We start from the raw sequence: 13,446 nt of genomic DNA on the forward strand, positions 1-13,446 counted from the left end.
CTGCAGAATACAGATTTGAGCAGCAGACACACACAGATGGTACTTAAAGTCATAGCACTGAATGAGAATTCTTACAGAATGCAATGTGTGGTCAAGAGTAACCAAGAATGTTACTCTTTCAAAAAAAAAAAAAAAAACCAGAAAGTTCCTCTTCAAATGTGACATTTACCTGATTTGTCTGTAAATCAGTCGAGCCATTACTTCTAGGTGTATAGTTGCTCCTCAGGTTTCCTAAAAACCACCAAGGCAGCCCAGCTACATCCCACTCCTCAAACCCAAGGTCCAGCTTAGATGTCTCATCTTGGGTTAAGTTTTTTATGAAGTCTTCATCTACAGCAGTCAAATGGAAAGGACAGTAACTATGTACACAACACTAAGAATCAAAACTCGCTTTGTAACATTACAATCTCTTTATAAGACAGGTAAAAAGAAATTTCTACAGCCAGTATGAAAGAAACAGAAATCAAATATCTCAGTCACAGAGCCCAGACCTCCTCTCAAATTTAGGCCCCATTCATTAGCAAGTAACGACAGTAGAAGCAGATGATCATTTATCAAGCAATCTAAACTCTGAAAACATCCAAACAATGACATGGTTCTAGGAGGATTTCGAAATGGTTATTTACTGCCATGTTAAACATTCACACCACGGCATTAACTGAAGAAAAGACTTGCTCTAGTACATGATGCCCGATAATGGCCTGATCCATGAACTGCAAATGGGGGCAGCAGAGCGGCCGAACCTGAAGACAGAAGCAAGGCAGTCCGGACCGAATGGGCATCCACAAGGTTGTCAAGGCAGTCTCGCTGCTACGTATTTAGGGATGTTTCTCACGAATTCATGTTTGGATAGGTAACAACCATTATAAAACACTGAACTCTAGGCTGTCTAAGTAAATCTATACCTATGTCCTTTCTGGATCGATGGGCTCTCTTTTGGAGTTATCTAAGATCTAGAAATATTGCAAACCCAAAACATAAGAAGGCACCACATATTCCAAGTAAAAGATCTCGTGTTGTACATCCAAATGACATTCAAGGTGATTACTAACATAAGTATGGTGCTACCACAACATCCCATCATCCAATCTTTTTTTGTTGTGCTATCCTCTTTCCCTACTTCCTCACTCTCCTCTACCTCTTCCCAATGCACCAGCCACACCAATAGCAACCACAGGTGCTTAAATGTGTTGAGGTACACGTGCTTGAAAACTTGCAATAAATGGGTCCCTGTCAGAACAAAAGATTACCTTATCTACTTACAAATTACGTTGAACGCTGCCCATTAAGTTCAGGGGAAAGTTCAGCTTTTCACTTACTCATTACTACAATTATCGAAACCCAAATTCCTGAGATGATGCCATATTAAAGTTATCCTCGTCTCTTCAAGCTCTCTAACATCTTGTAAAGGGAACAGAAATATCCTTTCCATGTATACAAAGTCTGTCCTTTCTACCTACACACTTTCCTGAAAATACTAAGTTCTTTATTCTCAAAATTTACAGCACAAACTAAATACAGTCTCTTGAATAGGCTATTCTTATCTTTCTGAGTAGCAAACAAGCAAGGACCTGCATTTAAAGAAGAAATTACACATTTAATACCATACAGACTGAAATAAACTCCAAGGTGACTAGGTAGCTCAAAATTCGGTTGCATGATAAACTGATTCAATTTTAAACATTTAAGACAATTACAGCAGCATCACTTTCTGAGATGTTGCTAGAGGTCTAACCTGCCATTGCTCCAAGTGTGAGCCAGTACCGAAACTAGAAACTCTCATGCCATAAAATACCTGAGTAATTTATGATTTTATATACCTGTATAGAAAAAAATTTAGGAGATACTTTATAAAGCAGAGCTTGGGGAGAACTTTCAAAATATCGATTAACTCATTTAACCTGACCATAGCATATCCAGTATCGATGGCAAAGATCTGAGAACTATCATCCAAGAGCAAAGGAACTACTAGGCTTCTGAGGTCTCATTCTTGGCTCTGACAGACTAAGTATGCATCATCTTTGCAAACTTCAAAACTCTACAAAAATTAGCCTTTGCCTCAAGCAGACAAATCAAAATAAAAATCCTAACCAGACTGAATATATACAAGTATGTCAATATTTAAAAGGCCAAGGCAGGTGATTTACTAGGTGGCAAATTGATAAATCTGTAGCGATCTTCTATTAGCATGCTAGCCAAAGGACAGGTCTTGCTCCATCCCAGTAAACACAGGTTGCTAAAAGAGCACTACCACCTTCTTCAAAGTTAACAATGGTCACTAGGGTAAAGAAAAAGTTTTTAGAAAAGAATGAGAAGTAAGTATGACATATGCCCCTCCTACTTCATATGCAAAGAAAGTGCAGTATTATTTTTGAGTTGTCTACAGAATGGTCTCAATTACAGCCAGTACTTAATGTGAATAAATGCCATTTCTACAAGTCATCAACAAAAGAAAGAAAAAAAAAAAAATGTATAGCCTTAATCCAAAACTTACCTTCTCTAGAATTTCTGCATTTATGTTGTGAGGTAGGCAGTGTAGGAATATTGCCTTCTTCCGTTCTTTTCCTGGAACTGGAACTTTCTTCTGCACTTTGCTGAAAGAAAAAGGGAAAGATGTCTATTAGTGCAGTAAAAATGACTGAGACCAGGGGATGTAGCAGTTCCATTCTGGCTCACCAGTTAGTGTGCGGCACAATGGGTTACGCACAAGAAAGAGATCTCTGAAGTTCACAACAATCATCAAATAAAGGCAACATCTCTCCTTAACCCACTGGGAGCAGAGCTAAGAGAATCCCAAACCTGGGGGGGGAAAAAATATCTGCACAAAAGGCCAAAATCTACTGTTAAAAACAGGCTATCAATGTAAAGCCTCTATACTACAAAATTAGGCATAATTCAGAAAACATGTGAAACCCTCAGCATATACCAAGATGATCATAAAGTTTTCCCAGGTCTGGAGAAGATTTAAGAATGGCCTGACATGAACTTAATTGCAAAAAGCCTGTTAAAATCTAATAAAGCAGTTTTCTCAAACACCTATATACATACACCATCACACACACAGGCATACACAAACCCCAAAGAAAATGCAACTGGAGGAACTGAAGATCAGAAGTGCTACATCCCAAAGAAAGATTCAGAGACTGGAACTCTGTTATGGGCAGAACAGAGAAGTTTCACTCTGTCCCTGGTCTGTGAACTCCCAAGAACCTTTCTTACTAAATTCGTACCACATTCAGAGAAAGGTCTTGGGAGTCCAAGATCCATAGGTACAGAGAAGGGGCCACTCTGTACAACAAAAGAAGTCACCGTGTGGTGATTTTACCTTCAGTTGGTCTTGACTTGGAATATCCATACTGTGATCCTGTGCGAGAGCGAGAGTCTGAGCGGCATCTGGATAGCAAGTAAAACAAAAGGAAAACCTTCCCTGGTAATAACCATTCTTTCCACATAAAAAGGACCTCAGCAAACAACCCTGGAGCCAGGTTTGCTCCCTAAAAATGTACTTCTCCGTGTTGGCTGGACAAGGCTCTCATCCAAAAGGGAAAAATCAAAACTGATAAAAATGGCAAGGACCATGACAGGCTATATTCAAAATGTATTACCAAAATGTAATCTGGGAGAAAATGAAAAATAACTAAAAAATGTTCATGGCAAACTTTCAAATTTTAATATGAAAGTGATTCCAACCAAGAAATAATGAAGAGTATCTTTTATTATCTCTTCCCACAGGTTTTTTATTATTCAATCTGCCTAACTTGTAAACAACAGCAAAAAAAGTTTGGCCTTTAATTTTTATTTTCAACTGTTAAAGTTATACAGGGTTATGAAATCTGAAAATCTGGAATTTTCCCCACTTCCTTCATCACACAATAGCACCTCATGGAAACTTATATTCTAAAGTGTCAATGATGATTTCCTGGCTTAAACTCCCATAACCTGAATATAGAGTAGTTGTTTTTAATTAACAAGTTTTATTTTTCCCAGTTACTATAAACATTTCCTAAGAAGGAAGGGAGAGCAGATAAAGTTTTTCTCAAAGCCAATGAAAAGCAAAGAAAACAATAACCTGAGAGAAATTCTTAGATAGTCTGAGAGAAATGTATTTTGAGGACTTGGAAACTTTTCAAGCAGAACAGAAGATGAAAACTGAGCTATAGGAAAACAACAAACTGCAGAGAATTTAGTAACCTAGACTGCTCATTATATGAGGTTATATGTAACTGAAATGTTCCCAAATAAGTGTACCAAGGGTTGGGTTCATTAACTACTATCAGGTCCAGAGATAAGACACTTAAGGAAAACCTCATCCTCACATAATAAAGACTGCCAGAGAAAAGAATACGGATCCTACAACTGGTCTGATAATTCAGTTGTTTTGCACAAAGCAAACAATTTCAAAATTGTAATTATAAAGAGCATGACTTCTACAAGCATTTTTATAGGTAAATGGAGAATACTGAGAAGTTTAAGAGACAGCATTTTCTGACCGCAGTGATCTTCAAAGATCAACTAATGAGACGATGCAGATAAAGCATTTCTTTAATAAAGCAACTTGCTTACTGTCATTTATAGTTCTAACACCTTACTATCTTCCTTAGGTTAAAACATTTAGAAGTAGGGGCGCCTGGGTGGCTCAGTCCATTGGGCATCTGCCTTCAGCTCAGGACATGATCTCAAGGTCCTAGGACTGAGCCCCACGTCAGGCTCCCTGCTCAGCGGAGAATCTGCTTCTCCCTCTCCTCCTGCCCCTACCCCCACTCGTGCGCGCAAGCTCTCTCTCTCTCTCACTCTCTCAGATAAATAAATAAGATCTTTAAAAAAATAAATAAAACATTTAGAAGCAAAAAAATTATCTGGGAAAACCACAATGTACAAAGGAATTGTAAAATAAAGTTTGTCATATACATTTCATTTTGTTGGTATACATGTGAAGATGTGGACAAATGATTCCTAAACAACCACCTTTACTTTAAACAATGATACTTTCTCAACCATCAAAATAAAAGGTTTAACTCACTTGCAAAGGTGTACAACAGATGACATAGAAAACATTTTTCTCATTTGTCCTTTTAAATAAAACACATGCAACCCAATTTATTCAGATCAACAGAGATAACCAACTACAGGCACCAGTGCAAGTCAAGAGCAGACAATCATAATTACTTCGAGGCAATATTCTGGTTTTGAATATTGTACTACGGTTATATAGGATGTTAGTTACCATTTGGGGAATCTGGGTAAAGAATACTTGGAACTCTTTATTATACTTTTACTACTTTTTTGTAACTAAAATTATTTCAAAGTGACAAGTTTAAGAACAAACAAAATGTTTTAAAGATTTAATGTTCAGAGAGAAAAATGTGTTCAAAAAAATTGGGGCAAATTCTGTTATGACATCAATGTGTAGTAGAATGAAAAGAGCAAGAACCAGTCAGTCAGAAATATCTGTTCTATCAATTATCAGTGGCAACTAATCTTAGACAAATCACTCATTCTATTAAAAACAAAAACAAAAACAAAACAAAACAAAAAACTCCTCCGTTTCATCATCTCCAGCCCTTCCTCACGGGGTTATTGTGAGGATCAACTGAAATGTTATCAAACTGTTCATTTTAATAGATGGCATGTTAAATGCTGCAAGTGCGAGAGAGAGAGAGGAAAAGTGAGAATTACATCCACTGGAGTTATCCACAGAACAGATCAATCAGAAAACAAATGCTACTGAAAGAGCAGATCAGCAAATATAAAATCCTCTGTGTATTTCAAGCCTGCAGTGAGTATCCCAGGAAAGCCCTACTATTTCACAAGTGACTGAATTTCAATAAAGCACCATATTATTTGCAAGTCCTTCCCACTCAACAGAAATTTACAGCTGGGTGAAGTGGGCAAAGTGGACAAATGGCTCAATGAAGTCAACAGGCTCCAAAATTCAATGTAAGTTCAAAATCACATTTCAATACAAAAGCAGTCTCTCTGCTCTCACGTTAAATCATAAATCTTTATTAGGAATGGATTCTTTTCAATTATTTGTTTCACTAAACTATTAAAAGATAACCAATCTGAAAGAATTACAAACTTGGGCTTTCTTTAAAGGATAAGGTTAGGGGTGCCTGGGTGGCTCAGTCGTTAAGTGTCTGCTTTCGGCTCAGGTCATGATCCCAGGGTCCTGGGATCGAGCCCCACATCGGGCTCCCTGCTCAGCGGGAAGCCCACTTCTCCCCCTCCCACTCCCCCTGCTTGTGTTCCCTCTCTCGCTGTGTCTCTCTCTGTCAAATAAATAAATAAAATCTTTAAAAAAATAAAAATAAAGGATAAGGTTACCTAAAATCTAATTTGAAGCTCACAAAAGGGCTTCACGGAGGAATGGAGAAAAAAAAAAAGTTCCATTATTTGGAAATGAGTAAAAGACAGGGTTACATTTAAGTTATATCCAGTTGATTGATCTCTAACACATCATACTTCAGATCCCAAAGCAGCCTGCTTCCTGCACCTACCTAATAAACTCAAAAGGCAGTATTTAAAATATATGGAATCAAGCAAAGGGTGTTAGGACAAATTGGCATTCATATAACAAAAAGCTAAAACCATTAGGTGAAAGGTTCTTGGGGGACCCTGACAACAGATGGATCAGAGGAACACCACATGAGCCCATGGAATCAACATCACTGAAAGAGGGACAAGTGGACCTTACATAACTCGGATGTGATGGAACAGATGTACAAAGCACCACCTATGACACCTTCTCAGCAAAAAACTTAAACTTGAAACTACTCAAGCATTACTAGCTTACCGAAAATAGAAGAAATAGACAAACACATTAAACAACATCACAAGAATATAATCTGCAACCTCTAGAATTTGGGAAATTCTATAGGACAAATGATTCATTTCTTCAACAAATAAATGACATAAAAATAAAAGGAGGATTGTTTTATAAAGATGCTTAGAGACATATCAACCAAATGCAATGTGTGGACTTTGTCTGGATCTTGATTTCAACAAGCCAAATGTAAAAGACATTTCTGGGATGACTGGGGGTCAACTATATACACACTGGCTATTGGATAGTATTATGGAGTTATTATTTACTTTATTATTATTAATTTTGTTGGGTGTAAGAATGACACATGGTTGTTATAGAGTCAAAAGCTAATTAGTGTAAGTTATGTTTAAAGGAAAAAGGTCTTTATCTGTTAGAGATTTTAAAAGTATGTCCAGATTAAAAAAAAATAATAAAATTAAGAAAAAAAAAAAGTATGTCCAGATGAAGCAAATGTGGCAAAATGTTAACAATTATTAAGTCTAAGAGATGGGCATTATACTAATCTATTTTCAGTATATTTGAAATTCTTCACAGTGAAAAGTTAACATCCCGGTAACATTCTGTATGACAGGTATCCCTCCCAATCATGCCAACACAGCATTTCATTTCCATCTTGATCCTCCTTGTTTTCCCATCATTTGCCCCCTTTAGCTCAAAGCTGTGATACAGTCTGAAGAAACAGGATGTGACGTACCTGTAGTGGCAGAGGCTAGAGTGACAAGATTCTTTCTTAGCATATCATAGAGAGGGCTGTCAGAGAGAAAAAAATATATATTAATAACCTCATGGTTTTCCATTAAAATGTTACATGTCTATCTGATACGTGATTTTCCAACTTTCTCTATAACACATGGAGAAGCAGAATGTTTTCCCCAGAATAGGTTTGTTTCTAATTATTTAAATGTCAAGATATTCATGTCCAAGTGCTTGTGTTACTCTGCCCCCATTAAGAAACTAATTAATTTACATTTTGTTTAATTAGCTAACAGTAACACAAGATTTCCTTTGGAGACCATTCCTTCCCACTAGGAATTAAGTTTTACAATTTTAATTGAGGAAGGGGTGGAAGGTAGTCTTACCAAAGTAAGACCAAATGAGCTCAGAAGAAACAGTCATCACAAAGCTATAGAAAGAAAACATTGGCTTCTCAATTACTAATTAGCTTTTGACTCTGTAACAACCATATACACCCCACGCAGCTGGAGAAAGTCACACAACAGGTCAGAGAAGCTCTACTGTGATTCTTTTTTTCCTTTTTTTTTAAGAGAGAGAATGAGTGGGGTTAGGGGAAGAGGGAGAAGCAGACTCCCTGAACAGCAGGGAGCCTGATGTCCGGCTCAATCCCAGGACTCTGAGATCATGACCTGAGCTGAAGGCAGACGCCCAACCGACTGAGCCACCCAGGCGCCTCTCTGCTGTGATTCTTATGAAGCCCATCATTCGACCTCAAACTGCCCAGCAATGCTACATTTCTCTAATCAGCTCACTCTTCCTCTCTGTAACAGCTGCTTCACAAAATTCTAACCTAGCCACATCAAGCTCCTCCTACCCAGGCCTTTGCACATGATATTCAATCTGCCAGAAGCTCTCCAACACTCTCCTAGAGCGCCTCTCTCTCCTCACTATCCTGCAGCTCTCAGCTCAAATAGCGCTTCCTCAAGAACTGTACCTTGACCCCTAAGACCCTAAATCCCACCCCCAACACAGCTTCATGTACCTCTTGTCTGTAACACCCACAGTATAATTTTACCATGTGCTGGTGTGATAGCCTGATTAAGATGGGGAAGAGCATCTACTGTCTCACTGCTCTTTAAGCTCCGCAGAATCCGAGATTGTTGCTCACTAACACGTTCTCAGGGCCTCAAAGGTTACCTGACATATGTAGGTCCTTAAATATTGATTGACTAAAGGAATAAATAACCATTAATATCCTATGGAGACTGAGTGGTTAGATATAAGCACCCAAAAAGATAAACAACCCCTCACTCTTCTTACCTTGGATCTTTCACGGAGAAGCTCTGACGTCCTAGTAGTTCTCCCAAAAGATCTCCACCACAATACACCATATGCTGCTCCTGCTGATCATAAAGCTGCTTCACCATTATATACTGGCCTAGATAGTGCATGACCTGCAGGGCAATAAAACGGTATAAAGAGGTCTGTCCAACAGCTCCAAAGAACACAAATTAATTATGGTAAGGTAAGGGAAGTTAGTTTGTTAGAAAAAGAGAAAACACATATGAGCATGACTGTCAGTGCTTGTGTAAGGAGTCCTACAACAAGATGGTTGTCCCCAACTACTAGGTTCATCCATTTATTATCATGCTGGACATCAAGAGACTCTTATTTTTTAGAATAGAGATGTAGTGGTCTGACAATGAGAACAAGTGTTGAATTTACCTAGTATCCCCTTAAAAATTTTCTCACCAGTCCAAATAAAGAGGTGTGTTCTATGACTAGAAGTAATAAACCTTAAATGTGCCTGGGTCTTAAAAATATTTTCCAAGTCCAGGGACACATAACTACAAGATGCTTTTGACGCATGTTCACTTAATTCCTTTTTGGCAAAAAAAAGTACAATGGTTAATAAGCCATGAGCACTGTAAGTGCATAAAACATAGAATCTAGTATCTATCAAATAAAAATTTATCTGGCTTTTTTCAGAGTTCACAAAAATGGAAGGAACTCAGACAAGTTCATGATTCAAGTTTTAAATTATCTATTTTTTCCTAATGTTTTCTCTATGCAGATTTTTTTAAAAGGCTTAATAATTAAGTTCACTTCATGACAGTCAGAACTTTGTTGTCATAGATCACAAGCAGACCAAAGCAGCTATCTTTATCCTTAGGTCCCAACTTCTCAGGAATTATTAGATATCTGCACAGAAGATTTTTCCAACACTGTCCCCATTATATTGGTACAATAATGCTCCTAAGCTCCCTCTATACCAAGCAACATTTCACCCCAGATAATCAAATATCTAGGGGGAAATAAGATGGGGAAGAGCATCCACTGGAAGAAAAAGGAGGAAGTTTTATATTTATATCTGTCCAACTTCCAGAAGAAATAAATTCACTCTAAGTATACAAAATAAGATCTTCTAAGACAGTATAGATCATCTACCCTATAAACGTGTACATAATCGTTTGCAGCCACTGCCGCACCATCACGGTCTCTGGCTCCCCGAGCTCCAGCTGAAGGAGAAGGGGGAGTAAGTAAGGTCTCTAGACTATGGCTTGTACAAAGCAGACCACTCGCAAATCAACCGGTGGTAAAGCTCCGAGGAAGCGACTGATTACAAAAAGCCACTTGCAAGAGTGCGCCCTCTTCTGGAGGGGTGAGGAAACCTCATCGTTACAGCCCGGGTACCGTTGCACTCCGTGAAATTAGACATCAGAAGTCCACTGAACTTCTGATTCCCAAACTTCCTTTCCAACAACTGGTGCGAAAAATTGCTCAGGACTTCAAAAGAGATCTGCGCTTCAGTGAAGCTACTGGTGCTTTGCAGGAGGCAAGTGAGGCCTGTCTGGTGGGCCTTTTTAAAGACGCCAAACTGTTTGCCATCCATACCAAACATGTAACGATTATGCCAAAAGACATCTATCCAGCTAGCACGCCACACACGGAGAATGTGCTTAAGAATCCGCTATGATGGAAAACATTTCATTCTTTAAAAAAAATTCTTCTTCCTGTTGGTAGTTCTGAACATTAGATATTTTTTTTCCCATGGGGTCAAAAAGTAACTAAGTATATGATTACAAGTGGAAAAATAGGGGACAGAAATCAGCTATTGGCAGTTTTCCCATTTTCATTCATGTGTGAGTTTTTTAATATAAATGCAGGGATCTAAGGCATCCATGCAAGTCAAAACGTTTCAGTGAACAAGTCTCAGCAGTTCAACTTCATAACAATTATAAATAAACCTGTTATATTTTTCTGGACAATTTGGATTTTTTTTTTATTTTTTTTTAGATTTTATTCATTTATTTGAGAGAGAGAGAGCTCGTGCGTGAGAGAAAGCACAAGCAGGAGAGTGGCAGAGGGAGACGGAGAAACAGACTCCCCGCTGAGCGCAGAGCCTGAGGCAGGGCTTGACCCCAGGACCCTGCAATCAAGACCTGAGCCTGAGCCAAAGGCAGAGGCTTAACCAACTGAGCCACCCAGGTGCCCTGGATTTTTTTTTTAAACAAGTAAATTTCTGGAGCACCTGGGTGGCTCAGTCATAAGTGTCTGCCTTTGGCTCAGGTCATGATCCCAGGGTCCTGATCGAGCCCCGCATTGGGCTCCCTGCTCGGCGGGAAGCCTGCTTCTCCTCTCCTGCTCTCCCTGCTTGTGTTCCCTCTCTTGCTGTCTGTCAAATAAATAAATTAAAGCTTTAAAAAATAATAATAATAAAAATAAAATAAACAAGTAAATTTCTCACTGACAGTAACTGTATAGTGTTGGTAGCATTTTTATCATATGGTAGATCCATCCATTCACTATATTTTTCTGAGTTGTCCTACATGCAAGTACATGTTTTTAATGTTATCTGTCTTCTGTGCTGTTCCTGTAAGTTTACTATTAAAATGCATTAAAAAGGGCACCTGGGTGGCAGTCAGTTAAGCGTCCAACTCTTGGTTTCGGCTCAGGTTGTGAGACGAGCCCCACACTGGACTCTGTGCTCAGCACAGAGTCTGCTTAACACTCTCTCTCCTTCCCCCTTTGCCCCCTCCCACCTACCTGCATGCTCACCTGCATGCTCTAATAAATCAATCAATCAAGCTAAATAAATAAATAAAGCATTAAACTAGGAGCACCTGGCTGGCTCAATCAGTAAAGCGTGCAACCCTTGATCTCGGGGTTGTGAGCTCGAGCCCCACACTGGGTGTAGAGATTATTTAAAAATCAAATCTTAAAAGAATAATAAAATAAAAATAAATGCATTAAACTAAAAAAATAAAAAATTAACAATGTGTACATAATTACTACTCTTATTATATCATACTGCCTCAATGCACATATTGAGAACCAATATTTAAAAATAAAAAATTAAGAAATTATTTATGCACCAGATAGGGTCAAAATTCATAATAGAGAGCTTCACGTAAACGGACTCTAATTTTTTCCCCAGTAAAACATTCTCTCTGACCAATATGTACTTAATTTCTTAACCCAGGAAAACTCTACCATGAGATTGAAGGAGATAGCGTAATTCATTGTAACAACCTTATTGGTAGAAAATTCCATACTTCAGGGCACCTGGGTGGCTCAGTTGGTTAAGCACCAACTCTTGGTTTGGGCTCAGGTCATGATCTCATGGGTCCTCAGATCACCGAGCTCGAGCTCGAGGCCGGGCCCCCACATTCAGCACGGAGGCTGCTTGAAAATTCTCTCCTTAGCATCCTTTAGATGCTAAATAAGTTATTTAAATGCATAAGTGTTTGAAATAACTCACAGTGCTCAGAAGAGTATCAGACACATTTATAATGAAAAACTACTGCATTTAATTCCTGCCTGGCAGTACATCCTATAAATCATAGACTGTGTCATTTTTTAATCTTGTACACACTTTGCATTTTAACTGAGATCAATGAATTAACGGTTAATTTTATGTTTGGCTGACAACATACTTCAAAAGGATATTTAAAGGAAATATGAAGTTCAGTTTAGCTCAATGGTCTTTAAAACAAAGCAAAAGTTGCCTCTCTAGTACCTCAGGCAGAGAATTTCCTTTCTTGGGCCTGATTTCAGAACTATATATTCATCAGCTTCTACTTTTTTTATTTTCATCAGCCTCTACTTCTCAGCTGTTCTTATAACTGAGAATTCTCTTTGATGGCTTACCTCTTTAACAGTGAACATTTCACCTTGTGCACCTGCTGCCTGCAAAATCTTCAAAAGTGGCTGTTTTGGTCGTACCTGATATAAACATAAAATAAACCTGCTATTTACATTCCAACAAATTGGTTTCTGAAACCCTAGGGAACAAGAAAACCTCATTTTTTTTTTTTAACAAACCCTGGTAGATACTTACCATCTAATAACATACAATCTTCCAATACATACAATAATAGCAGATAATCAGACTAACTACTTGTCACCTCTCTGAAAAATCACATTTTCAAAAGACAGCTACTAGGATGGCCATAATAAAAAGAAAAAAGGAAACAAAAGTAAGTATTGGCAAGCGTGTAGAGAAACTGGAACCCCTGTCTACTGCTGGTGGGAAGATAAAATGGTTCAGCTGCTGTGGAAAATAGTTTGACAGTTCCTCAAAAAGTTAAACACAGAATTACCATATGACCCAGCAGTTCCATTCAAAGGTATATACCCAAAAAAACTGAAAGTAGAACTCAAACAAGTATTTGTACACCAGTGTTGACAGGAGCATTATTCACAATAGCTAAAAGATGGAAACAACCCAAATAGCACCGACAGGTGAGCAGATAAACCAGATGTGGTATAAACACACATGGGATAGTGACTCTGACATTTCTTGACTCTGTGGAGTCCGTCTTTAGCCACACAATTTTATCTTTAAAATTTTTATGGTCAAAGTTGTCTCTCTCTTCCTCTTACCACCTCTTTGGTTTTGTCTTATTTAAGGCCCCCTTCATCCTAAAGTTTCACAAGCATTT

General features: G+C 38.2%; 1 protein-coding gene across 3 annotated transcripts in view; it reads right to left on the reverse strand.

Moving 5' to 3' along the window:
* Positions 1–13,446, reverse strand: part of MDM4 (MDM4 regulator of p53) — a 39,909-nt gene that overhangs the window by 7,892 nt on the left and 18,571 nt on the right. For 2 of the 3 annotated variants that reach the window (XM_032422224.1, XM_032422225.1), the window contains exons 3-8: positions 12,653–12,727; positions 8,822–8,955; positions 7,521–7,576; positions 3,326–3,393; positions 2,495–2,594; positions 170–330 (exon numbers count right to left, since the gene is read on the reverse strand). In XM_032422224.1, coding sequence (XP_032278115.1) covers positions 170–330; positions 2,495–2,594; positions 3,326–3,393; positions 7,521–7,576; positions 8,822–8,955; positions 12,653–12,727 — 594 coding nt within the window. The remainder of the gene's footprint in view (positions 1–169; positions 331–2,494; positions 2,595–3,325; positions 3,394–7,520; positions 7,577–8,821; positions 8,956–12,652; positions 12,728–13,446) is intronic. The other variant, XR_004301560.1, reaches the window with a different exon arrangement.

The sequence above is a fragment of the Phoca vitulina genome, unplaced genomic scaffold, assembly GCF_004348235.1.
Source record: "Phoca vitulina isolate PV1807 unplaced genomic scaffold, GSC_HSeal_1.0 scaffold26, whole genome shotgun sequence".
Classification (NCBI taxonomy): domain Eukaryota; kingdom Metazoa; phylum Chordata; class Mammalia; order Carnivora; family Phocidae; genus Phoca; species Phoca vitulina.